Below are 27513 nucleotides of genomic sequence, written 5' to 3' on the forward strand. Positions count from 1 at the left end.
AGGAGGAGGAAGAGGGAAACATTAACGGGAGAAGGAAGACGCAGAGGGAGGAGGCGGAGGAGTGTGTGGCCGGGGTGAGAGTATTTATAGGAGGAGAGATGAGGCGGCGGCGAGGAGAGCCGGAGGATCCGACACAATAAGAGGAGACAAAGGAGGAAGAGGAGGAGGAGGAACCATGCTGCGGAGGAAGAGGAGCGTGTCCTTCGGCGGCTTCGGATGGTGAGCCTCAGCTTGTTTCATTGTTCCAGACGGGGCAAAAATGATCTAAAACGTTCACACTTTCAATGCTTTTCATGTTGATTGCCTCATCTGCATGACAGTGACATCACTATGACATCACAGTTTCAGCAAGATCCGTAAATGAAGCAGCTTAAATCCATTTTCCCAACTACTTCTTCTCTGGTTGGACGCGGTTCTGCTGGGCTGCAGTTAATCAGCAACTTTCTGCTGTCAGGAACCTAAACGGGTTTGTTCCGACACAAAGAGCCCAGCAGAACCGGACCACAGGCGAGCAGAACCAGGACCGGCTAGAAAATGTTAATGATATAATCTGGAGAGTGTGTATTGTGTATTTAAGGTAAAATTAGTTCACATAAATATTAACTCAGATGCTAATGTTTTACAGATGGAGAAATTTAAATATTGATTAAAGAACCAATGCAGTTAAAGACAAACAGCCTCAGTCAGGAACGTCTCAATGGAAAACTTCTAATTTAAACTCGCTGGTTCCTATTTAGTTTATTTATTTTGCATAATTCACAAAACATCATACTTTAAAAAAATCCTGTCGCCATCTTGTTTCTTTTTCCACTGGTTTAATTAACAACAAACCACCTGGGATTGAATCTACAGTGAGCCTCAGGAATACTTCAGACCTCCTCTAAAAACACTTTGAACTGTTTATTTTAACATTTTAAACACCAAATATACCTTCATATTAATGCTCTCAGTGGAAACCATCTTAGCGCTACAGAACAAGCTAATGTCTTGTTAGAGCTTCAACCAATCAGCAACAAGGAAAATAAATGATGTTCCTGGATTGGCTGATTTGCAAACCTCAACCAATAATGTGTCTATTAGCAGCTTCCCAATCTGCTTTTTTGTTTGAATATTTAAGAAAAGCTACAAGAAAAAAAATCTAAGAATTTTCCACAAATTCTTCAAATAAGTTTTTTAAAAATTTAGAAAACATGTTTTTACAAGTTTTTACAAGTGAAAATATAAAAGTGCAACTTTTTATCAGTATTCAATCATTATTGACAGAAGTTTCTACGTCATCCTGAAATATTTTTTCTAAGTAATTTTTGTCTTATTTAAGGCTTTCTAAGATATTTGTACTGGATCATTTGTACAATGTTCTGCCCCTTAGCGGTCAGATAATAATTAGCTGAATCAGGAAGTAGGGCAAGCTGTCACTTTCAGTTTCATGCATCCAGCATGCCGATGTAAGTGAATCCTCGTCAATGCGCCGTAGCCTGAGATTGTTGCGTTATTTCAGTTCAAATCCTGCAGTAATGAGTTAAATCCATGCATGTCATGTATTGGCATCTATCCACCAGATTATTTATCCACATGTCAATAAAATATTAGCCTAGCATAGCTGGTGATCAAACCATGCAGACATGTGTGTTAAGTGACATCCATGGAGCAAACAGTACAGTGTTTCTCGAAGAAACTGAATCCGAACATTTAAATTTGTGCTGCAGTACAACCGGCTGCTGCAAGAAGTTAGAAAAGTAGGAGTTTATAGATTTTGTCATTCCAGTTTATTCAGACATTTATTATTGAGCTTAAAGTTGACCAGTTACCATCCAGAAAGGTTCCTTCAGTAACGACTCAGATCCTGTTAGAGCTGGATTATAAAGATTATAAAAGACAAATCAGAGCCAGAGGATTCCCTAGATAAACATCGGCGCACGTTTCCCCAGAGCTGATGAGGAGCTGATAATCAATCCTGAGAGGTTAAATCGATCCTAAGAGCTGGCAAGGGAAGCTAAGCAGAGAAATTTAATTTAATCTTCACTTCCTCAGGGACAGCAGCTGTTCAAACCAACCTGGAATTATGTGGAAATGTTTTCACCCCCTTTATAGAGACCATTAAGCCCATTAGTGTTCAAAGTGAGTTAATTTGAGCTAACCTTTTAAGAAAAAGAAAATGTGAATTTGTCATGTTTTCTTCTTGGAGCGAATCAACCAGGCTACGCAAAGCGTCACTTTGTCAGATGTTGATGCTACGCATGGCTATGATAAACAGGAAGTAGATGTTGCTAACTGTAATGGAGCACATGGAGTTCACTCCGTCATGATGAAGGTTTCTCTTGAGTCTGGTGCCTCTGGTAAGGCACAGACCCACCAGTAGAGGGCGGCGTTTGCTACAGCAGAATTTATTTGGTAAATTCTTTCCATCTCCTCTTTAGAGCGTTAACTCTTTTCCGGATTGAGGATATAATTTCAAATTCCATCAACTGTTTCTAATGCGATGCATCAAAATGAGCATAAAAAATGTTGATAGAAACCCGGGTAGCGTTCTGCTGAGTCCTGCTAACCACCCACTTGTTGAACCAGAGACTCTGGACCTTCCTGATTTTATTGTGTTGATGGAGTGAAGAGGGAAGCCGGAACACCCAGAAAGAAAAAACACAGGGAAAACATGTTAACTAAACGCCAGATCTTCTAGGTCCAAATCGAACCAAGTTTATCGAACTGTCAGGTGTTTAAATAAATAATCTCAGTGTGATTTATCGTCTGACTGACGACAGAACCAGGGTTCCTTCTGGTTCTCCATCTTTAAACAGGGAACCTTCCCTCCGTCTGCCTGAACCTCAGCATCTCTGCTCTGTCAGCCTGCAAGCGTCTCTTGATGCTGCAGCTGCTTCCTCCTCTGTTCGCCGTCACTCTTTGGGTTTCCTGTGAGCCGTTAGCAGAGCGACGCGTGTCTGGTTCTGGATGAGAGGAAAGCAGCAGTGGCCAGGAATGTAAATCCTGTTGGTCCAGTCGATCTGTCACAACTGGGATCAAGACACACATCACTGAATCCTGCAGCATCATCCACGCTCCCTCACCTTCCTCCTTAAACAAAACTTCTCCCTCATCTTCACCTAATTTCAACTTGTTTGGGGAATCAGATATTAATTTCTCTCCATATTTCCATCCATCCAGCGCTTAGACGGAGCCGGCTGATAGTTTCTGTCTTTAATAATGCAGGAGGAGCCTGAAGCGGAGGAGAGAGCAGTTTACAGCCGCAAGCGGCCGCTCGCTCCTTTCCATTCAGCCACAAAGTGTCGACACAGCGAAGGTTTTTCATCCTCTGGTTCCTGTTTTGTTCTAAGAAACAAAGCAAAGAACCAAAACATCACGACGACATGTAAAGCCTTTAGAAACTGAAGCCTCTAAATAACGCAGGAAGAGACGATGGCAGAAAACTGACATTATTTTCCCAGAAGCCTCAGTTTGGGTTCTGCTGGGGTTCTAGTTTGGTTTTTATACTAGCGAATCAGAACTGATTCCCTTCTGTAAATACTGAGAACTGCTCTCATGTAACATTAAATGTTGAAATACCATGCTGTTAGATTCCTTTTCCTATTGTAATCATCCAGTTATGGTCTACATAAAGCTTAACTGTGTTTTGGTCTGAGCTCCTAGTTAGGCTCCTTGTTTTTGTGCCGTCACTTTGGTGCGCCCCCTGCAGGTCACAGAGCGCCCCACTGTGACCGGTCGTTCTGCCATTTTGGTAGTTTGATAGCAGAGATTATCTCACATTGCAGAAACTTTTTATTCCCAAACTGATTAAAAGTCGTGAACAAAATTGGACTTCTCCATCCAGGCCTTAGGATAGTTAGCGAGTTAGCTAACGCTAGCGCCAAGAACGTCACTGAAAGCATTTGGATCAGAACGTATAAAACAATGTCAAACTGTTAATGTGGTAACAATATTCAAAACACTCCCTACAGGTCTGTCCTAAAGGAGCTAACAGCTAGCACACGGCGCTAACATTAGCAGAAGACACGATACTACGACTAGCAAAGCAACGTCCAGGACGTCACATGAACACCCAATAAATTTATGTCTCAAATAAAGTTTTGTTATTTTAACATTATTTTCAGCTTAGTGCTTTTAATATGTCGTCATATCCTTACAAACAAGAAACTGATCCTCAATCATTCTTTCTGCAAATTCTTCTTGCTGCTAGCAGAGGACAAGAAGCTTCAGCAAACAAAACTTTCCCTCTAATACAGAAACATTTCCAACAAAATAAACTTTAAAAAGGTCTCATGTTGTTAATTCACCAAACAGTTGAATGTTTTGTAGCTTCTACATCCTTGAAAAATAAAAGATGATTTGGGGTTTAATGAGTTTAAACTTAAATATGTGTGGATGATCAAACAGAAGAACCGTTTTAAAGACGCCTGTTGTTTTTTACATTTCATGGCCAGAAACAAACATCCGTCCCACACTGTTCGTTTCCTTGACTCGGGTGTTTTATGGCGCCTTCCTCCTTCAGTCCAGAAGCTGATGTGTGATGCATCGCCGTGGCAGCGCTTTAATAAACGGGTGTTTTATTGCTGTGAAGCTCTGGGCTCACACCTCCCTCTCAGGTTACCTGGGTTAATGGAGAACGCGGCCGTAAATCTCCTCCTCCTCCTCGGAGATGTTGTTCTGCGCCAACCGTTATCAGAACCGGACGAGAGCGGCGTCCATTAATGTCTGCTCCTCTCTGTGTCTCTGCAGGATTGATAAGTCGACTGTCAGCGCGCTGAGAGCCCGGTGAGTACCAGCATACGCCTGATTTACAACTCCAGCTTCAACACTGTCCACACGCTAACAGGAAGTGACAGTACCTGGACTCCATCAGGTCCAGGACAGCCTTGGTTGGTCCAGTCATTCAGATCTACTCCTTTCTATGCTGGCGTTCCCCAAGGCTCTCTGCTGGAGCCTCTACGGCGGACGCTCCGTGTCCTCAGTTCTGCTCAGTTTGACCCCTGGAATAAATCCTCAACTGTAAAGAACCGAAAGTATTCAGGGACCCGACCAACACCAGAACCATCTATCCTCAGGAAGGATACGCAGACAGAAACCCTCCTTCAACATGTCCGACCCGGTCCAGGACGGTCTGGTCCTTTAAGGATGATCCGGACTGAACCAGGAGCTGAGTGTTCATGGGTCCATCAGAAGAAATGGGGACTGGAGTCACTGCAGGTCAGGGGTCAGTCTATCCATCCATCCTCCCTCAGAACAGGAAGCAGTGTCCTTATTGGACCTTCCTACTTTCTGTCTTCTGGTTCCAGGCTTCATGTTTTCTTCCTGGTTTGAAGCCAACAGTTTTCCTTCAGGATCTTATCTTTAGGTTTTGGTGGTTACGTTGCTGTTGCCGTGGTGACCTTATTATCTGCGCTGTGCGGCTCGTCATGATCCGTATTTTAAGCTTTTTTCCCCAGAAGTGGGAAGCAGGCGGAGGAAGCTCTGGTCGCTGCGCCATGTGAGAGCAGAGCGACGTGTCTGAGGGGAAGGTCAGCGACCTCCTGCAGCGCTCTCTCCTTTCTGTCCACCAGAACCTGCTGGGAGCCGCTCCGGGTCAGACGCCACTGATGAAGATCCTCATCCTCTTCATCACTGGGCCCAGGCCGCAGGATGAAGACGATCTACTCAGACTTCACGTGCCGTTGTTATTATTAACATTTAAATACTGACGGGGACAAATAAATTATATCTTTTTTACGCCGTCTGTCAGAATGACTGATAACCAAAAGTCTAGCGCCACCTCTGGTCTGCAGAGACATAGCACTGCTGGGGAGTTACTAGCATGCTAGCATGAAAGCTAAAAATGCTACTAATCACCATAAATCAGAAAAATATGGAGCAGATTAATCAGTAAACCATTAGGTCAGTAAACTGGCTCATTACTAATGTTTGCATGGTGTTTGTAGATGTTAAAAAATACTCAGCTAATATATTCAAACAGCAATATCTCACACTTATTTAAATTTATTGTAGTGAAATAAAATAGCAAACTGAATTTGTATTTGTTTAATTTCACAGCACTTTGCTCCGACAATATTTGTGTTCTTTCTGACAATGTAAATGTAGAAGAAATAAATACATCAATAAATACCAACAGAAAGAAAATTAAGTGAATAAATGAAAAAAGTAGAAGTAAACTTAACTTACATAACTAATACATAATTTCATAAAGTGAAATAAATAAATACAAAAAGTAAACACTGACCAAAAATAAATAAAAATAAATTAATATATGAATATTCATCAAAATTAATAAGTCAATAAAATCACATTTTGTTTGATATCAGAAAAAAAAATTACAAACACATTTAATCTGTGAAAAACGAACATAAATAAATATAAATGTTAAATATAGAAGCAAACAGAAAATTATTTCTCCCTTCCTGTTTTTTTTTTTTTTAACAGACCACCACTAGCTTTCAGTCAGAGCCTTAACTTAAATTAGTGACAGCTTCATCCTCCTCTTCCTCCTCCTCTCCCATCAGTTTTCCATTTTTCCTCCATCTGCCTTCCTCTGACTGATTACGGCTCCGTAATCCTGTTGGTCCCTGACATTACGGCAGAGAGGAAGAGGAGGAGAAAGAGGAGGAGGAGGAGCGGTGCTGCTCTGTTAGATCTCAGTGAGATGCTCAGTAACCGACGGCAACGCTGCGATGCCACACCGCCAGTGGTGAGTCTCACATTTCCTATATCTACTCACGTTTGTTTACTTTGTTTCTGCAGAGGATCGGCAGGCTGCAGGTCCATTAGTGTGAAGCGTCTCCGTGCGTGTGTGTGTGCGTGCGTGCGTGCGTGTGTGTGTGTGTCCTCTGAGTGGACGGCTGAGGGTAGTTGTGTCCCCTGAAGGTAAACAGAGACGGCAACATGTTGACAGCTTCACGGAGACCAGAATTTTAAACGTTTCACTGAATCAGATAAAAACTCATTTCCACCTTAAAGAGCAGGAATCTGTGCTGCTGCTCACTAGTCGGGTCACGTCTCCTTAAATCAGACGGAGCCTGCTGATTGGCTCAGAGTTGGTCTTTATGTCAAGTTTTGGGACAGAGGACATCAAGCAAAGTGAGGACGTTAGTGGACGGACTGAGACCTGGACCAGACTGTGTTAGTCTGTGTGTTATGTGTCTTAGTGGTTGTGTGTGTGTTAATGTGTGTGTGTGTTTTGTGTTAGGGTGTGTGTGTTACGTTAGTGTGTCCGTCTGTTTGAAAGCAGCAGCGTTCCTTCTCTCCTGCTGCTGTTTACAGTGTTTTTCTTCTCCCCGGTAATAATGACAGTGAATCGTTTGAATCACTTGAATCATTTGAATCGTTTGAATCATTTGAATCGTTTGAATCGTTTGAATCACTTGAATCATTTGAATCGTTTGAATCATTTGAATCATTTGAATCATTTGAATCACTTGAATCATTTGAATCGTTTGAATCATTTGAATCGTTTGAATCATTTGAATCGTTTGAATCGTTTGAATCATTTGAATCATTTGAATCGTTTGAATCATTTGAATCACTTGAATCGTTTGAATCGTTTGAATCATTTGAATCACTTGAATCGTTTGAATCGTTTGAATCATTTGAATTGTTTGAATCGTTTGAATCACTTGAATCATTTGAATCGTTTGAATCATTTGAATTGTTTGAATCGTTTGAATCACTTGAATCGTTTGAATCACTTGAATCATTTGAATCACTTGAATCATTTGAATCGTTTGAATCATTTGAATTGTTTGAATCGTTTGAATCACTTGAATCATTTGAATCGTTTGAATCATTTGAATCGTTTGAATCATTTGAATCGTTTGAATCGTTTGAATCACTTGAATCGTTTGAATCACTTGAATCACTTGAATCGTTTGAATCGTTTGAATCATTTGAATTGTTTGAATCGTTTGAATCACTTGAATCATTTGAATCGTTTGAATCATTTGAATCGTTTGAATCATTTGAATCGTTTGAATCGTTTGAATCATTTGAATTGTTTGAATCGTTTGAATCACTTGAATCATTTGAATCGTTTGAATCACTTGAATCATTTGAATCGTTTGAATCATTTGAATCGTTTGAATCATTTGAATCGTTTGAATCGTTTGAATCGTTTGAATCACTTGAATCATTTGAATCGTTTGAATCATTTGAATTGTTTGAATCGTTTGAATCACTTGAATTGTTTGAATCGTTTGAATCATTCTGCTCTCAGGGAATCCAGTGACAAACTCCAGAAACTAAAATAAAAATATTAAGGTTTGTTGGAATAAGATGCTCTCAGGTGTTTATTTCTTGTTGGAACATAAAATTTCCTCCTGAGAAAGTTGCAATCCCCATTCCAGTTTGAGTGGCGCCCCCTGTGGTCGCCGTGTGTCCTACGCCTGCATTGTTAGGAGCTGTTCTATAAAAAACACCAAAGTGGTGGCAGCAAGAGGCTGCGCTGCCATCTGTCTGGTCCGCTCCACACGGTCGCTGCTGAGTCGTGTTTCTCTGCCGACCGACACGTCTCCTGCAGCGAGGGCGGCTTCTGCTTCAGAAGCTCGTGTTGTTTTCATCAGCGACAGCAGCAGTAATGTACATATGTTTATGTTTTCTGGAGCTCTGAGCAGTCAGAATGACCTCAGTCTGCAGAGCCAGGAGAAAGGCTCATGTTGCTCTCGTTCCTGAACTGGTTTCTTCACATGTTGGTGTTTTGCTGAGAGTCAACACCAGTTTGGGGAACCCAGCATACGTCGTAAATGCAGAGAGGAAGATGGCAGAGCGTTGTGTGTTGCTGCTTTGTTCATATCTTCCTTTAACATCCGCAGACCTTTCAGCTGATCATTCACTCTTACTGCCACAACAGAGAGACTGCAGTCATAAAGCAACATAAAACTTCACTCTGATAATGGAGACGGAGCGTCTCTGGTTTCCAGTCAGACCAGAATAAAATCATCTGCTGGGTTTAAGACCTTTCTGCTGCCTTGCTGGGTTGTTGTTCCTTTGTTCAGTTGACCGGCGTAACGATTCCAGCTAAAGCCCGAGGTTTGATCTGCTCCTACAGACTAGTGGCAGCAACGGCTGGCACACAGCTGGTGGAACTTCTTAGTGCAATGTAGTGAAGAACTGTTCTGCTCCATCCTGTCTGCCAGGTATCTGGTGTAAACAACGTTCTGGAGGATCATTGTTCTGATGGCGGAGTGTCAGAAAGAGAAGAAGGTTCTTAAAATGAAACTTTACTTTTTTGTTGATAAACTGCCCAAATGCAATGTTCTATCTTAAAGTTAGCCTTGGGTAGACTGGCATTAGAATTGGGTATTGGACATTTTAGTGTAAAATTAGTTTATTTCTGCAATATTTTGCCTAAAACCGTCTCAGTTCTTCCTCCAGCTACAGAACAAGTCTCTAGAGGGCCTGAAAGGTTGTTAAATATAGCAACAAAGTGGATGATTTGGCAACAGGTCCTTTCTGGTTCCGACCACGCCCCTCTGGGTCTCTTGTCTCCGCCCACTTTGCTGAAACCTTTCCTCAGGGAGTTTAGTTATATTTTAAAGAGACAGAGAAAAATTTCAAGGCATCAGATATGATATGATGTGAGGTCAAATTTGTTTTAAGTCATGTTTGGTATATACAGCATTTTCATAACGTCTGAAGCTAACAGTCACTGGATTGCGCTATAAAATGGCACTATACATAAAATAAAAAAATCATGATACTTTACCTTTAAAGCTGCATGGTTCTGCTGCTCTGTTGTTGGATGATGAGTCCAGCTAGAGGTGATGTGGTTCTGATGAAGGTGGATTGGTATCAACCTCCAGGCAGATCAGAGGGGTGTGTTACAGTACAGCAGGAACCCTGTTATTTTCGGGAAGCTCTGTCTGTCAGAAGGTCGTTTGGGCTAAAATGTTTCCACTCAGATAGTTTTTCTCCTCTAAGCAGCTGCAGGTTTTCTGATCTGCTGTCAGCGTGTTGCTGCAGTCATGAAGCAGCGCTGCAGGTTCCTCACAGGCGCCGTCACTTCTCATCCGTCACATTTCTCCGGTTTGGTTTAAAACTGAACAGATTCTGCTTCTAAAACCTTCCTGGAAGGTCTGAGTCCAGGTTCTGCTCCATCCTGTCTGCCAGTTAATCACAATATTTCCAATATTTTATTTTTGTTTTTTCAGACTTGATGAGTTTTACTTGAACAAACCTCCAGATTCATAATGAATTCCCTGCTTCAGTTTGGTCTAAATTAGCTTGTTAAGACGAGTCAAGCCCCCAATTATCTTAAAGTAGAACATCATCAGTAGGTATTAGCCCACTTCATTTCTCCAGCTGACCTTTGACCTGCCAACTGGAGTGAGAGGCAGCAGGAGGATCTCCAGGGTTAAACTTTAATGAGCATTTCTGATCTTCTCCCTGAGCTCTGCAGGAAACATTCACTAACGGAAACGAATTCATTCACCTTCAGCTGTTCAGCAACAGGATCAGGTTTCCTCTCAGCATGGAGGAAAAACATTTGCTAACGGAGCAACTGCCGCTGGCAAGAGAATCACAGCACTAGATACTGTTAGCTTTGGAGGCCAGTGGTTAGCATGCCTAGTCTGGTCAACCACTGGACTACCTTCTTCCACTGCTGCCCATTAGCACAGATAGGCTAGCTTTAACATTTGGTAGGCTAGCATTAGCCTTGGCTTGCCTAGCATTAGCCTGTCATAGGATAGCATTAGCACTGGATAGGCTAGCTTTAGTTATTCCAGCTGTTGGACCCAAACCAAACCTCGGTGTTGTTCTCCAGCTGAGATCAGGTCCAAATGCCACGGCGCCTCACTGGGTGACCTTTTCTCTCCCAGCAGGGTTCGTCTGTCCCTTCCCGCCTCCTGGTGACCTTTGTGTTTGCTGTGCAGAGCTGGAGCCGGTCAAACCTGCAGCCCTCGGTCAGACAGCAGGAACAACATGAACACAAACTGTTCAGCCTTAAGAGGCAGAGAGAAGGAAGTGAAGCAGCAGAAGTTTCTGGAAAAAGTCAACAGGAAGGAGGTTCTTCCTGGTTCTGATTGGATCTAAAGTATCAGAGCTGCAGCAGTGATCAGATCAGGTCCAGATATTTGAGGATGAGACCACGGTTCTGATCTGAACAGGCACACTTATGCTAATCCGCTAGTAGCTAAACTTTAAAATGTTTAGCGCACTTAGCTTTTCCTAAATGTTTCCAGATGAATTCTAAAGCGCTAATTTACTTTGTTTTCTAAACTGTTTTGAGGTTTTGGTTATCGACTGTTAAGAATTCAAGTGGTATAGTAGACATTTATGTTCATGCTCTTAGTTGGTGAAGTTCTGTTTCCTCTCCTCATGTTCGCTTTATTGAGCAAATGAGAAGTATACAACACATGAAGGAATGAGGTCAAACAATGAAAACCTACCTTTGTTCTGTGTGTTTTCTGACCAAAGCATAACTATGGCCAATTAGGCTAAGAGTTAGCAAAACTCAACTATAAAACTGAAACCATGAGTGAAAGGTCCAAAGAATCACTTCCTGTGGCCCAAACAGTACAGGAAGGGTTGCAATGACATATTTAGTCACGTAGGGGGCAGTATGCTATGTTGTAGCACATGTGTTATTGACAGATGGTTGAAATGACCACTTTAGCATTAGCTTCTGCTAAGCTCCATGTTGGTATAGCACGTTAGCAGGGTTAATGTATATGATTAGTGCTTTAGGGCTAGCATAGCTAGCTTTTTAGCTAGCGGTTGCCTCCATCTGGATTTGGCTGATTTTTTGTCCGTAACGCTCCCTGTTGTTCTGTCTGGGTTCTTCAAGGTTCTTGTAGTGACCATTTGTCTCTAAACTTAAATTCAAAAATCAAAAAACTCAAAACTCAAAGGTGATCTAAAGAAAAGGTGAATCAAACTCAAATAGTCACCTGATGCACCGTGGATATTGGTTTACGCAGCAAAAAAGGATCAAAAGTCAAAATATAGTTCTTTGATTTTATTTTTCAGATCAGGCAAAAGGTTACAGGCTTCTGCTCCTATTCCTGCACCTGCTCTCTGACTGACAATAGAAACCAATATGACTTATTGGCTGATTCTGTAGGCTGGTAAAAAAACCTTATGACCACCCACGTGCATAATATGCTACCCAAGACCCACCTATTTATACCGTGAAATACCCACATCCCAACCTGAAATTAATTAACTAATTAAGTGAATTCCTAATCAAAGAACTTATTCTAAACAGCAAATTAAACAAAAATTCTAATGATAAATCAACTAGGAAATAAACAATAAGAATAAAACAATTTAAATTCTAAGATTTAACCAAAAGAAAAAAGGGGAAAATGGCTCCTACAGTTCTGTTAGGCCAGGATGAGTCGTCAGTTTTCAGATGGGTCAGAAGGTCCAAACATGAAACTTTAGCTCCTCCCCAACTCCGCCCTGCAGCAGAGGCTGACCTCTGACCCCCAGGGGTCAGTCCATTTGTTTCACACTGAGAGGAACTGATTCTGCATGGACGTTATGACCTGGAGTCGGCACCAGAACCAGCTGGGTCCAGTCTGTCCCCATGAGTCAGAGCTGTGGTAAAAACGAGTTCAGCTCTAACCATGACTCATCAGAATCCAGCCTGATCAGAGTCTGAATCATGACTCATCGCTACCAAGGTGATTTACTGATGAGTCTGACGACTCGCACCTGAGACGTGATCAGATGGCTCCTCAAAGGTCAGACAGCTCCTCAGAGGTCAGACAGCTCCTCAGTGGTCAGCCAGCTCATCTGAGGTCAGGCTGACCTTCATCTCCAGCCAGCTTGTCATCATCCTCGGCTCCTCCCGGTTCTCTGCTGATGAAGTCGCGGCGTCTCTGATGATGGTTTCCTGTGTTGCAGTAAGCAAGACCAGCTGACCCTCCCTAATGTCCCGGTGGAGGACCGCCCCCCGTCACCTCCCCGCACGGCGCCGCCCACCATGAAGGTAACACCTGCTGCTCCCTCCAGATGCCGCTCAGGCTCAGAGTCAGTCTGTCTGCCTGTGTCTCTGATAGATCTGTTATTCCAGATGAAACCTACAGGTCTGGTGACATCACACCTCTGATGACATCACAGGAAGCAGCTGATCAGACTCCACACCCATCAGTACTTTCCTCTTTATTTGGATGTTTGGTTCATATTCCTCCATTAGAGGAATAAACCTAAGGGATCCTGCTTGGATTCATAGAAACACTTGGAGCCGTTTCTATAAACGATGGACAGATTTTATTTACAGCCACATGTTTATGTAAACCAAATGTATACAAACCAAATCAACTTATTTTTCTGATAACTTGTATAAATCAGTTCACGAAGGTACTATCTTTATGTTTCTGAGCAAACTGTGACATTTTAGTGTAAATTTGTTAAATTCTGCAACATTGTCTCAGTGCTGCCCTCTTTGGGTTGAACGGTGGCTACTGCAGTTGAATTATTGGTTACAGCAGTTCAGCTGATGTCTGATAACACAAATTACTAGATTTGTCACTAGTCACATTTTGACTAAAAGTCAGTAACTTGGATTTGCTAACAATTTACTAGCATTTTGCTAAAGGTTTGCGACCAGTTTGCTCCATCCAGTATACATCTTGGGTCAGAGGTCAAACCTAACATTGACCCTCTTGTATCACCAAAGCTTCTCAGTCCCTGTTCAGATCTGTGAACAGTGACATGTCTGTCATGTTGCTCACTAGCGCCACCTGGTCAGCCCATTCTTGTGCCTCTTGTGATGTCATCAGTCCAGGCCAAGTAGAATCAGCAGCTTTAATCTCATCTTGAAATCATAACGGATAAAAATCCGTCCTTCCTTCCCCAGTTTGTTCTTGTTGACGAGCAACAGAAACCCGGTTCTGTTCTGATTTGGTTCAAATGTTACTTCCTCCAGTTTCATTCTGAGTAATTCCTAAATAGTTTAAACATATTGAAGCGTTTCTGCTGACAGTGAACTGGTTTGTCTGTTTCTGTCTGCAGTCGGCTCATTTCTTCGACATGATGGACAAGATGGAGGTAAGACTTTAATTCGCATGGATTCCTCTAACGGTTCTGTTAAATGAGCCGAGATGCAGGCAGGATGAGGAGACTTTATGAAATATCAGAAATTATCTGCAGAAGAAGAAATGAGAAAAAAACAGAAGTTAGGAGGAAGTGAAGCCTTTAAGTTTGGTTTGTTGACTAAAGGAGTTCTGATGGGAGGAGGCAGCATCATGCTGTGGGATCATCTGATCAGCAGCGATCACAGATCAATATCTCCAGGATAAATGTAGCATTTTTCATCAAAACAATTAAAAAAAACAAATTAAAGGCCAGGTGAGGAAGAGGAGGGCAGAGATGCTGCACAGCAGAGAGACGGAGGAACGGAGAGCGACTTGGTCCAGTTGGACGGCGAGAGACAGAAAACCAGACGAGTCTTCTGGACAAACAACAGATGTCTCACTCGGACTGAAATACAGAGCTCTGCTGGGTTTTGGTTCCAACTCTGAATAAAATGTTTTTATTGGCTCATCAGAATAATTTCGTCCTGTTTTCTCTCCCGACTGCGGAGCAGCAAGTACCAGAAGCTACTGAGATGAAGACAGTCCCTCTGAGACAGAAGGCACGTCCGTCCACCTATCTGTCCATCCATCTGTCCTTGTGTCCGTCCTCATGTCTGTCCTCACGTCTCTCCAGCTCATGTCCCCTATGTCTTTCCATGTTGATGTAAAACCACATGAGCCAGCAGGAAGTCTCTGTTCCTGACAGGAAGTCACTCCAATCTTCACCTTCATTGTCATCACCTTTACCTTCATCATCATCAGAATTATCATCATCATCATCCTCAGCAACCCAAGTTGCATGTCCACTCTGTTGCTGTGGATTGGTTGTTTTCTTCAGTTTAACATCTAATCGTCTGTGGTTTAGTAAAAGTGAACCTGTGGATTCAGTCAGACGTTTACAGGAAGTGAAACTGAACCTGTGATGTTCCAGATGTGATGTCGGCCATGTTTGAAACGCCTCTGTCTCTGTTTCAGGACGATTACATTCCTTATCCCAGGATCGAAGAGGTGAGACTCAAATGTCTCTGTCCTCCAGTCCAGAGGTTGTGGGTTTGATTCCTGCCAGCAGTTTGAGGCCGCTGGGACGGTTTCACCGGTTTTATTAATATCCTGATGGTTTCCAAAAATATCTGGGCTGAATTTTTTCTATCAAAGCTAAAATTATAGTTTGGACGTATTTTGTTATTATGGCTGTAAAATGTGAGATTTGGTTCATTTTCCCAGGAGAGGTTAAACTTGACTTTCAAACATTTCAGCTGTTTCAGCTGTTTACATGAAGAAAATTACAAAAACTGACTTTATGACTTTAAGGTTTTATGAAAAAAAAAAAATGAAGTTGTGATTTGATATTTCAAATTTTCACAATATTTACCATTTATTTATGAGTCTAGGAATCTTTGTGTACAAAACATAACTATTATGCCAAATAACAACACAAAGATAAACACATATTGATATTGCACGTGAACTATTGATTTCAATTGTGAATCTTTCACATGTGCTAAAAAACTATGCAAAAGACAACTACAACCAAAAAATAAAAGTTATACCACATGGCAAAACAAAAGTGAGAAAATAAACATTCTCAAATCACATATTGATATTTCTGTAGGTCATTGTAGATAGGAAAGGAAATTTCAACAAAAAACTGAAATTTTCTAGAAAAAAGCAATTTTTTTTAGTTTCAAAACTCAAAAAAAGTTTGAGTTTTTTATGGCAAGAATTTGCCATAAAAAACTCAGAAATGTCTTAGATTTATCTCAGAATTTTTCAACTTCTAATATTTTTCTAGGTTTCTAAGTATTATTTTTTTCTTGGAAATGTTCGACTTCTCATGCTTAGAAATGTCTACAAAGTTTCTGATATTAATCTCAAAATTTCTGAGGTTTTTGTTGGAAACCTCCACAATCTCCAGTTTTTTCGTTCCACTCTGATTCTAACACGCCGTTGTATATTTCATCTGAACTTTTGACCTGACACTTGAAATATCATGAAAACAGTTATAAAGTAAAAGAGTTCATTCTGAACATTCAAAATATAAAACTGTAACATGACAACAATGCTGTAGTAATAACAGTAGAGCCATTACCGTGACTACGCAGCAGCAGGTAGCTCAGCGTTTCCTCCAGGTGTGACAGAAACATGTCGACTCTGCAGGTGTTGGAGAGGGGGCGGCCGTACCCGCAGGTCATCCTGCCGCAGTTTGGAGGCTATTGGATAGAGGATCCAGAGGCTCCTCCCCCTTCCGAGACCCTGCCTTCAGAGGCTCCGCCCCCTTCCGAGGCCCCACCTCCGGAGGCCCCGCCTCTTGATGCTCCACCCATTGAGGCCCCGCCCCCTTCCTCTCTGCAGTGCAGCGGTGCGGAGGTGGAGGACGGAGGAATAAGGGAGACAGAAGGTTCTGCCCCAGGGGATTATGGGTATCACCTGGAGGAGATCAACGAGGCAGCACGCGCGTACAGGAAGCACTTCCTGGGCAGGGTGAGCTGTGATATCTTATGAAATAAATCTATGTTAAAACATTTTGTGGTTTGCAGCAGTTTCAGTCTCCAACGTCTTCCTGCCTTTCAGGAACATCTGAACTTCTTCTGCTCAGTCAGCAGTTTGGGAAACCTGCTGCTGTCTGTGAGACACGAGGAGGAGAAGGAACACGAATACCTGCACGTCATCATCAGGTAAACACAGGAACCCGGTCGGGTCAGAGCTCAAAGAGGAGCTTGGACCCTCTGGGAACTGCTTGTAACTGGTGGGCATTTATTATGTAATTTATCGTGATACATTTTTTAGCATGATAAGAATTTTGATTTATCGTTGTGACAATAAATTCCAGTTAATGATGTTTTACTGTCATCATTGTCAGGTTTGATAGTTTTGCTATTTTCTCTGCAGTTTGTCCAATAAAAGTCTAAGTAAATACCAAAAAATGACTTAATGCAGTTACTGTCTGCAGTTTAGTGAAACAAATCACACTTCATCATGTGTCTGGTGAAACAAGCAGGAATGTTTTTCAAGAGCACTATTTGTGTTTGTGGAGCTACAGTTGCTACAGTGTTATAGTCACCTAAAAAGATGCAATGAATAGTTATTATCATCACGTTTGTCACAATCGTATCACAAATTATCATAATAAAACTTTAGGTCCATATCGCCCAGCCTACTGGTGACTGTTAAAGTTTGTAGCATTTTTGTTTTTAGGTAGGGGGGCTTGGACCCTCTCATAACTGCTTTGGGTCTAGTTAAAGTTTTAAAAGCAGCAGTGTTGTTCCTCTGGATCCAGGTTTGTTTCTTGTGTTTGCTTCAGGTCTCGTCTGAAAAGCATCTACCACAGATTATCTCTGGCAGAGCTGCCGGACATCCCCAGCGTTCCGGAGCTGGCCAAGGTGTACACCCACCTCCCTTCCTGTTCTCCTCCAAACTACTTCCTGTTTCTGTGGTTAAAAAGATAACTGTTTGAATCAATCTATCAATCAAATTTTATTTGCATAGCATATTTCAGTAACAAGGCATTTCTAAGTGCTTTTACATCATAAAAACACAAAGTCTCTCTCAAACTCTCAAATATTAAGAGCTGCTCTAGAAATTACAACTCTGCATTGAAGACTAACTAAAGACAGATAATTCAGTTAAAGGGCCGGTAGCATGTAAAATTCATGTTTTAATGTTTAATGCCATGGAGATTAAAATCCTTTAATCTCCATGGCAATCATTCAGATGTTAAAACGTCTGGGTGGACCTAGCCCCGCCTTCAAGATGCAGCTCCACCCCACTCAGCTCCTTCAGATCATAATAGGAGCTGCTGCTCAGAGCAACGCTGGTAAAAACGTTAAAAGGTTAATAGAGGAGCCATGTTGGGATGACTTCCTGGAGGCAGAGCTTCAAAAAGAGCAGGAGCTTCTTAAAGAGACAGATGCCCAATTTGAAGGTGTCATATTAGGAAGTCAAGTTTTTTTAAATAGTTTGTTTGATATATAGCATTTTTATAACAACTGAAGTTAACATATTTAGTTGATTTTGCTATAAAATGGCAGTAAGACACATCAAACAGCCTCATTTTTGTTTTCTTTGACAGAAATCTAGAAGGTGAATATCTCGTTATGATCCAGGTTAATTTGATTTGAAACATTTCTGAGGCTAACAGACGTTCTGCACGAAGCATTTCACACTGGCCTGTGGGAGTTTAATGCTGATGAACGTTAATGGTGTGACCTGTTTGTCCTGAAGCTTGTGTGCGACGAAGCGGCCTCCCTGCGGTTCAGTCCGGTCCTCTACCCCAAGGTGAGCACGTTCTCCTCTCAGTTCCTCCTGCTGAGACTCGTCCAGCTGACGCTGTCCTCTCCGCCTGCAGGCGTCTCAGCTCATCGTCAACTACGACGAACACGAAGTCAACAACACCTTCAAGTTCGGCGTCGTCTACCAGCGCTTTGGGCAGGTCAGAACCGGCCATGCTGCTGCTCCCATTAATGCCCAAAATAACCGGAAAAAAACAATCTGACTCTGAATATTAACCAAACTCTAGATTCAATGTTATTCAACTGGAAAAAAAAACAGATTATATCAGATCATTCGTAGGATTAACTTTATGCATCTTATTTATGAATCTCCATGCAGAAATATTTTCATCCGACAGTTTGTGTGTTTATCCACCCAGACACCAGGAGGCGCTACAGATATAGAGGCTCAAATGAATTCTGTTTGAACAAAATCACTTTGTTTTTTTACTGCCGTTCAGGTTTGTCGTTCACAATAGTCATGTTTTAAATTTCCAAACTGAAAACAATGTGTGTGGAAACAGGAAGTAATAAAAGCATCAGGGAGTGAAAATGTATAAAAATTATGATTTTACATTTAATGCCAAACTGTAGCAACATACCGCAAAGTTTATTTTATCAAAGAGTTGGACAAAGAGATCAACAAATATTTGAATTTTATCTCTCTTCTATTTTATTTTCATTTCATCTATTTTATTTATTTTTTGTTATATTTTATTTGTGTTTTATTTGCTTAAAATAAAGTATTATTTGTTTTTTATATTATTTAATTATTTTAGTCTTATTTTATATGATATGTTTTTGTATTACTATTTTATTTGTGATTTATTTTTATAAAATGAAATATTGTATTTGTGTCTTTGTGGTTTATCATGAGAAATGTAGAAGTTACTATCTGAAAATTGAAAAATAAAACAATTTTTTAGATTTTTCTGCCTCCTGAGGAAACATTTGACTTGTAACCTCTACCTGAGCCTGAGGTGATCTGTGATTGGTTGAGGCAGCAGAGGTGATCTGTGATTGGCTGTGACGGCTGTTACCTGTGCAGGTGTCAGAAGAGGAACTGTTCACCAACAATCAGGAGTCTCCGGCTTTCTCCGAGTTCCTGCAGCTGCTGGGAGAAACAGTGGAGCTGCAGGACTTTAAGGGGTGAGCAGCGCCACAAACTGAACCATGGACAACACAAACCGTGGAGTTTCTGTTCAGAGCAGCAAAATCTGATCTCAGGTCAGCGCAGAGTAACAATAACAAAGTTATTCACGTTTTAATAAAGAGAAACCATTCAGAAAATGAGTCAGGTGAGAGGAAAAACACAGATTAACAAATTATTTAATGTTTAGAAATGACATAATCAGACAGATGAAATATAGTTATATGGAAATGTTGGTATTTTAAGGACCAAAATGAAAATAATACACAAATAATTCACATAAATGATTACTTTCAATATAAAGATTTAAAAACTTTGTCATAAACTGCAGGTGTGTTTGTGTGTCTGGTGATTTTTTTGGTTAAAACAAGTTTGTTCTTAAACTAGTGCACAGAAATTTGACTCAAGTTAGAGTAGAAATATTTTATATTAAAGTTACTTGAGTAAAACTAGTTTTTGCCCAACTGTTGGTTTTTAAAACCGACAGAACATTAAACATTTATTAGAAATAATTTGATTATTTGGGATTTAAATGGATTCATTGGAATCTAAACTTTCATATTTGTCGTAATTTTCATCAAAATTAAACTTTTTAATTTTTCACAAATTGAAAACCGTCAGTATTTGGATTTTACCTTCAGGAATAGAAACTAAAACTTAACGATGTCATGTTTTGTTCACCAGCTGGTTCTTTTGGGCTTGGTAGAACCGAGCCGGTCCAGTCAGCTCTTGCTCTCCTGCCTGCAGGTTCCGGGGCGGGTTGGACGTGTCCCACGGCCAGACGGGGTCCCACTCCATCTACACCGTCTACAGAGGTCAAGAGGTCATGTTCCACGTCTCCACCAAGCTGCCGTTCACCGAGGGAGACGCGCAGCAGGTAGAATGGAAAACTGCCGGGAATCCAGGAAAACTCAGGAAATAAAAACAGCAGGAAGCACAACAGGAACATGGACCTCTGTGGTTCTGGTTGTTTTTAGTTAGTTCCATTTGGTTCTGTTGGTTCTGTTTATTCAGGAAAGGTTTTTGGTTTAAACTTGGAGTTTCTATCTGATTCTTTCTTTTTGTAAAAAGTAAAACTAAAGCAATATTTTTGCAGAAACTAAAAATAAATCTTTTAGTTGCTGTCATCTCAGAGTAGAGAAACTGTTATTCTTTCTGCTGATCAGTAATTAAAGGTATTGATCAGCAGAGCTATGGTTATTGCCTGAATGCTTTTGATATAGGCAGTTGCCCAGGGCGGCATGAGAAGAGGGAGGCTGAACGTTTCAATCATAAAACTGAACTTTTTAAGTTTATTTTCATGGGACATAAATACACCTGAAAATGGACCCAAATTCCACAGTTAAACTCAGTGTTTTCAAGACTGCACTACTCCCTGCTGGTCACTAACACCTTGCCCATGTCACTTCTTGTCGCTCAGCTACAGAGGAAACGCCACATAGGAAATGACATTGTGGCGGTGGTGTTCCAGGAAGAGGCCACGCCCTTCGTCCCCGACATGATCGCCTCCAACTTCCTGCACGCCTTCATCCTGGTGCAGGCGGAGGAGACGCACTCGGACAGCCCCACCTACAGGGTAGGAGGTCTCACCGAACCCGACTACCAACCCGACCAAAGTCCATCTGGGTCGAGGAGAACCGAACCAAAACTGAACCTGCTTCTCTAACTTCTGACAGGTTTCTGTCACAGCGCGAGAAGACGTCCCGCCGTTTGGACCGCCGCTGCCAAACCCGGCCGTCTTCAGGAAGGTAAGCTAGGAATCCGGGTCGAGTTCTTATATCGAACCGGGTCACATTCTAATGCTTGGACCGAACCGGGTCGAGTTGTAACGCCCGAACCGAATTGGTCACATCGGTGTTTTTCTTCTCCAGGGTCCGGAGTTCAGGCAGTTCCTCCTCACCAAGCTCATCAACGCGGAGCTGGCCTCCTATAAGAGCGAACGCTTCGCGCGGCTGGAGGTAACCAGCAGGGGGAGCCGTCTCCCCCAGCCTGCTGGACAATACGGACAGGGTTCATACTCTTAGCGGGGTCTTATGGAGCTAAAATAGGGCCATAAAGTTTGTTCAGAATTTTTTTCAGACAAAAAAGTTTTAAAGTTTAAAAAAATAACTTTTTTTTTTATCCTCAAATCTTTTTTCAGTTTAAAAATGTGTTTTGTTTAAAATTGATTTTCACTGTGAAGTAGTTTTTTGTTTGTGTCAAAATATGTTTTTTATTTCAGTTTTACCAATTTTGTTTCAAAAATGTTTTTCAGTTGAAATGATTTTTCAACTCCAAATCTTTTTTTATCAGTTTGATGTTTTAACCTTTTGGCCTTAGTTTAAATCTGCTTTCCCTTTGTTGAATCATCTTTCCTCTTTTTCTGCTGCTGAATGAAAAAGTTTCCTGATCCAAACACAGTTTGTTGTGCCTGAATCATTTCGCAGCGTTTTGGGATTAAAACCTGATTTTCCCTGTGCATCTGCCAGCAGTCGGGTTTCTCTGGAGTGAATAGGTTTGTTTTATTTCCCTCCCGCTCAGGAGCGGACCCGCTCTGCCCTGCTGGACGGCCTGCTGGATGAGCTGCACAGACGTTCCCAGTGCATGCTGGGATTGGGTTCAGGCATGGAGGAAGAGGGCCGGGGTGAGAATGGCCATGCCCACGGCGGGCTGCTGGAGTCCATCAAGGTCAGTCTGAAGGTCACTTCAGCTTTACTCTCACAAACATCCCAGTTTGATCGTCTGACTCTTTGTTGGAAACCAGTTCAGGAGTTTAATGTTTAGCTGGTTCAAATCTTATTTAAATATTTATGCTGTTTCATTTCAGAGAGCGATGAAGGGGCGGAGCATATCCATGGAAACCATGTCGCGTGGTGGGGCGGGGCTGCCCACCAGTCTGAGTGGGGGCGGTCTGGCCCACCTGAGCATTGAGGTGAGCAGAACCGGTCCAACGCTCCGGTTCCACCTCAGCAGCTGTTAGCAGCTGGATTGTTTTTGTGTTTCTGTTGCCAGGGCAACGTGAAGTCTCCGGTGAAGCGGCGCTCAGGGCTGTTCCCCCGCCTGCTGAGTGTCGACAGCCAGACAGACAAACACAGCCACAGGAGGTAACCACAACAATGATCTTACTGATGACCAGAAGTCTAATAAATGTTGTGAAAAACTGAGAGGCTTTTTTTTTTTTTATTTAACACAGTTTGGTCAGAAAACCGTCACATCATCTGCAAAGCGAGTGTTTTTGTAGAACCTGACATCTGAGACAGAACAAATAAAAACAGAGTTTATAACAGAAGCTTGAGCTGCTAATCCGCTAACGCGCTAATAGCAGAACTAGCTTTCTGTTTAGCGCTTCTTTTAAAAATACCATGAATACCATGTTGATTTAGCAACTTAGCGTTAGCTTCAACGAAGCACTTTAGCATTAGATACTATTTATGATTAGTGCTTTAGGATTAGCGCAACTGTTTTAGCTAGGGATGCTCACTTGTGGCCCAGAGGAACTCCATGTTTATATTTGAGGCCAACTCTAGTTTTTCTGTTGTTTCTCATCTCAGCTTTTAGCAGATATCCTTAGCATGAAGCTACCGGCTCAGTTGTTCTTCTGGTTAAACTCTGTTTGCTGTGTCAGCCTTCTCAGTGAGCAGCGCAGCTTTGACTGTTCCCACCCCATGATAGAGGTGAGGTCTGAGCTGCCGTCCAATCCCAGCTCTCCAGAGACAGGACAACGGGACAGGTGAGCTTTAATCTGTCTTTTTGTTTTTAATCTGAGCAAAGCAGCAGCAACGTTTCTGTGTTTTCAGGATTCATCCGAGGAAGGAGAGAAGTAAAATTTCCAGATCCACATCCAGCACCTCCAGCTTCAGCATTCCCTCTGATGACGCTCACCTGGTGAGACTAATCAGTAACCTTCAGCTAATTGGTTGTAGCAGTAGTACAGCCTGGCCTGGTCGGAGTGGAGAACTAAAGTTGTTCTCCCAGGAAAACCTTGTAGAGGTTCTGAATCTGTTTCTACGACCAAACTGGATGGGATCTGACTCACCATGTGGTCATATTTGGGTCCAGCCATAGTTAGCCTCCATGGTTAGTGTCCTCAGGTTGGTGTGAAAAGAAAGTTCAGAGATCATTTGTGTTCTGATGAGGATTCAGAATCAGGAATAGTCTCGAATTTTCCTGCTGTGAATCTGATCTCATTCTGAAATTTCCTGATCTTCTCCGTCTGCCTCAGACTGCGCCGTCGGAGGTTTCCTGTCCGCTGATCGTCTGCCGCAGCCCCACAGGTTCAGTATATCCACCTTCATCATGTCCGGATTCCTGCGCCTCGCCTCACTGACCCCCGTTCATTTTCCTCTTTCAGAACTGAAAAACAAGAACTCTCCCAGATCCAACCTGAAGTTTCGCTTCGATAAGCTGACTCACTCTGCTGCTGTACGTCGGTTTGTCTGAGCCAACCCTTCCTGTGGTCCAGGCTCGTAATCCTCTGGTGGTCCTGATAGCACTCCATGCTTTCTGAAGGTTTTTCTTAGTTTCATCTTTAGACTTTGACCGATACGCCTCCCAGCTTCAGATCTGCTGTTGATCCATCTACACCCAACCCCCATCGAAGCTCCTGAGCAGTAAACTGTGACGGAACGAGATCCTGGATAGAGGCAGTCAAAATGATTGCTGGGGTGGTTCATCTGGTCCCTTTGCTGGGTTTGTTGGGAGGATCTGTCAAGTCTGACTCTAGTCAGTTAAAGTTTGGTTTGGTTTTAGCCAAGTTGGGTCGCTCTCCATTGACTATGGGTTCTTCACTATGTGGGTGTGGATGTTGGAATGTGGGCAAGCGGTCAAGTTGATGTCATTGAGCTGATGTACCTTAGGGCAGCCAGTGTCTCTGAAATATCTCGCTATATTTGTTCGTTATGGGTTGCCCAGTTCAGTTGACGTTTTCTTTTCTCTGCCACAAATGAAAAACGTTTTGGACGTGTTGGGCCAATCAATGAATTTGTCTGCTGCCAATCAAATTGCTTGGGTGCAGAGCCTTGCTCCTTCCTGAGGTCATTACTAAAAATGGGGAGGAACCTTACAGGGTCTGTAAATGGAGATGAAGAACTGGTTAAATATGTTTGAGAAGGGGCTTAAAACACTCCTGAACTTTACTTGAAATAAGTCAGAAAATATGATTTTTATCTCCAGCAAGGAAATTCCTACAGAGTCGTCATCTTAAGACCTGTCTTAGAGTGGATGATCTGCTGAGGAATGATGGACCTTTCAGGTCCTGAACCAGATCTTCGATTGGGTATATGATGACTCTTATTCTCCTGTCCTGAAACTTTCCCAGACCTTTCTAGTTGAAGCTGACTGGACTGGACTGGTGAGGGAAGTCTACAGAAAGCCTGGAGACATTCAGATCCAGACCAGCTAAACAGAAAAACTGGATCACAGCCTGGAAGGAGAACAGGAAGAGAACTCTGAACAATCTGAAACTCCTCTGATTTCTCTCTCTTCTTTATCAGCAGGGAAACTGAACTCAGGAGGTTCTGGGAGGTACGTACGATTTTCAGAGCCGCTTCAGGTTAGATGTTTAACTTCCTACCATAGAAATCCTAAGTCTGGACTCGGGAAGCTGCAGGCTAACTCCAGGTTAGCTCCTGGTTAGCCACAGGCTAGCTGCAGGTTAGCTCAGGATAGCTGTCCTCCTTGTAGCTGCAGAACTCCAGGTGTTTCATGAGGAGAACTTCATCTGGATCTCCTGTCTGTTCTCCAGAGAAACCACGTGGAGGTGCTGCCTTCACACCACCAGGACCAGGAGGATGGACTGAACCGGACCGAACCACATCATCACAAACGCCTTCCTGGTTCCTGAGGCGCGCTGGTTCTACCTGATGTCACTAAACCCCGTGGAGCCACCATGGAGATCCAGTTCCAACTATAGACAACTTCTGTTGTTTTAACCAACGAACACTTTGTCGTTTTTTTGTTTTTCTTGTTTCCTTACGGATGAAGACAGGAGTCATGGACTGTTTTCCTTTTCAGGGAATGTTAAAGGAGTTTTCCTCACAGATCAGTGAAATGGTTCTGACTCGTTCGGAGATCGGGTCCAGCTCTGTCCTTAAAGCTGGTTGACCTTCTCCACCCTCCTTTTCATCAAGGTAGCTCCACCCTGCAGCAGGTTCTGATTGAGTCCAGTGGACCGGGTGAGAACAGTGAGGCTGGCTGAGGACTTCTAGAGGCTAGAATCAGTAACAGTCCAAACCAAACCCAATTATTGAGACGGTCCAACTAAGTAGAAACTGGAGTTATGTCTGAAATCTATTTTTAATTTAATTCAGTTTATTTATTCAGCAACAGAGTACGGGTTCTGTCACATGAAAAACCAGTTGTTCAGATTCCAGGTAAGTCTAGATTCAGTTCGGATCAGTCCAGTTCAGGTCCAGACACAGTCAGAACCAGGACTGATCATAACAGATCAATCAAAGCGAACCGGTGAGAAGGCATCAGCTGATTGAACCAAAACATCACACCAATCCTGCCTCCTCTGTGACCATGTGGCGACAGTGGAGAGGAACAGGAAGGAATCCTCCAGCTGGTATGACGGGACAGAGCCGCCACAGGGCCATGTGTACTTTCTGTGTTCAGCAAGAATAGTCAACTACAGCCTTCAGTGGCTAATATGCAGTTAGCAAGCTAACTTGCTAGCTAAATATTTACCTTGGACCTATTTATTTAGCTTAACTCAGTATTTCAGCTAAATATTTCATTTGGAGTTAAATATTTAGTTTTGTCTGAAAGGTTTTTTGCTGAAACACCTGCCGTTGTGTGACTGGTGCTTCGTGGCGATGTTCTGATCCAGACGGTTAGGGAAGAGGTCAGAAAAAAGCCCTGCAGTAAGACTTTTAGGTCATTTTCTTTGTTCCTACAACCAGACCCGGACTGAATGTTTGCTGTGACGTCACTGTGAGTCGTTCTCTGACTGGAAACCAGAAGATAAAAACCACAGATTGTCTCTGTTCATCAACGTGTCGTTTTCCGTCTGCTCACCATTAGGAAATGTGAAAAATCTGTGACAGCAGGTTTTCCTTCAGACATTCCAGTTCTCTTGACCCTGAATGCTCCGTGTTGAGTTTAAGGTCCCTTCAGAAATCAGTGGCTTCTCTTCATGTCTCTTAGTGGATGTTTGCTTCTGAATCCGATGATAACTTCACTGCCGTTTGAGTCAACATCACTGACATCCCTCAGCTCTGGTTGTTGTTCTCTGTATGAAGATTCAAAATATCCGGTTAAAAACTAAAATCAGTATTTGCACTAAAGCTGTTTCCTTGTTGTTTCAAGTCTTGTTCCAAGTTTTTAAACAAAAGTCAGTTTTATTTTGTCAGGGACCAACTGATGCTGCAGAAACACAATGATGTCAGTCAGCTGTATGCTTCATTTTGAAGGACAACTATGACATGAGAACCTGGAGCTATAAAGTTTCTGAATCGTTTGCACTTTGATTCCAGCGTTTTTGACTTGTTTTGTGTGATTTTTTCCAGCAGCTCTCTGGTTTTTAAAGTTTGAATCTCTCCCAATAATGTGTGTGTGTTTGGGGTCAGAGGTTGTATGCTGCTCTAAAGACTTCATCACTTCTTATTTAAAGCTCAATTTTACTGGATCAGATAAACTTCTTAGTTAATTGACCAAAGTTCTCTGAGACATCTGGCTGTAAATCAAAGCTTGATTTACATTTTCATTAAAAAGCTTCAGTTTTTATATTCATGTGCAGCTATTTCTGCACATTAACAGTAAAGAGATTACTTATTTTTCCATAATTTATCCCAAATAGAGCCAATATAAAGTAGCAAAGATGGGACCGAGAACACAACCCTGTGGGACGCCACAGGATCTCATCCCAACAGACAGGAAACACTTGCTAGGCAGTTAACCCTCCTGGGTTTCTCAACATTTCTTGTCTTTATGCAGATTTTTTTATTTTATTTTTACTTTTTGTGTTTTTTGGTATAACAAAACACACAAAATGAGTGGAAAAACTACTCATTTTTCAGTAGTTTTTCTTTCAAATTTCCATAAAGCCTTTAAGCCAACAAGATGCTTTCTGCATTTTTATGTAATTAACTCCCATTTCAAA

At 42.1% G+C, this 27513-nt stretch overlaps 1 protein-coding gene across 6 annotated transcripts; it reads left to right on the forward strand.

Annotated features, from left to right (window-relative positions):
- LOC103459849 (rap1 GTPase-activating protein 2-like) lies at window positions 1–26881 on the forward strand. Of its 6 annotated transcripts, XM_008401769.3 has the most exons (25): window positions 1–219; window positions 4729–4764; window positions 12844–12928; window positions 13954–13989; window positions 14528–14575; window positions 14991–15023; window positions 16173–16496; window positions 16587–16690; window positions 17317–17395; window positions 18237–18290; window positions 18361–18444; window positions 19332–19432; window positions 20181–20310; window positions 20854–21009; window positions 21110–21181; window positions 21305–21391; window positions 21954–22100; window positions 22240–22344; window positions 22425–22516; window positions 23038–23142; window positions 23210–23297; window positions 23635–23686; window positions 23764–23834; window positions 24905–24935; window positions 25156–26881. In XM_008401769.3, the coding sequence occupies exons 1-24, from the start codon at window positions 176–178 to the stop codon at window positions 24914–24916; spliced, it is 2145 nt and encodes a 714-aa protein (XP_008399991.2). In that variant the 5' UTR covers window positions 1–175; the 3' UTR covers window positions 24917–24935; window positions 25156–26881. The 6 variants fall into 6 exon arrangements, with proteins under 6 accessions (XP_008399991.2, XP_008399992.2, XP_008399989.2 ...); XM_008401770.3 differs by lacking the exon at window positions 14528–14575; XM_008401767.3 differs by lacking the exon at window positions 1–219 and having other exon boundaries at window positions 4649–4764.
- The last annotated feature ends 632 nt before the right edge of the window (window positions 26882–27513 follow it).

The sequence above is a fragment of the Poecilia reticulata genome, chromosome 14, assembly GCF_904066995.2.
Source record: "Poecilia reticulata chromosome 14, P_reticulata-male-v2, whole genome shotgun sequence".
Lineage (NCBI taxonomy): Eukaryota > Metazoa > Chordata > Actinopteri > Cyprinodontiformes > Poeciliidae > Poecilia > Poecilia reticulata.

What these genes read in the sequence shown, in the direction of transcription:
- LOC103459849 (XM_008401767.3), top strand. Translation starts at nt 4,649, where the DNA reads ATGTTGTTCTGCGCCAACCGTTATCAGAACCGGACGAGAGCGGCGTCC. An exon ending in CGGACAGCCCCACCTACAGG is followed by an intron (nt 21,010 to 21,109) that starts GTAGGAGGTCTC and finishes AACTTCTGACAG; the next exon opens with GTTTCTGTCACAGCGCGAGA. An exon ending in ACCCGGCCGTCTTCAGGAAG is followed by an intron (nt 21,182 to 21,304) that starts GTAAGCTAGGAA and finishes TTTCTTCTCCAG; the next exon opens with GGTCCGGAGTTCAGGCAGTT.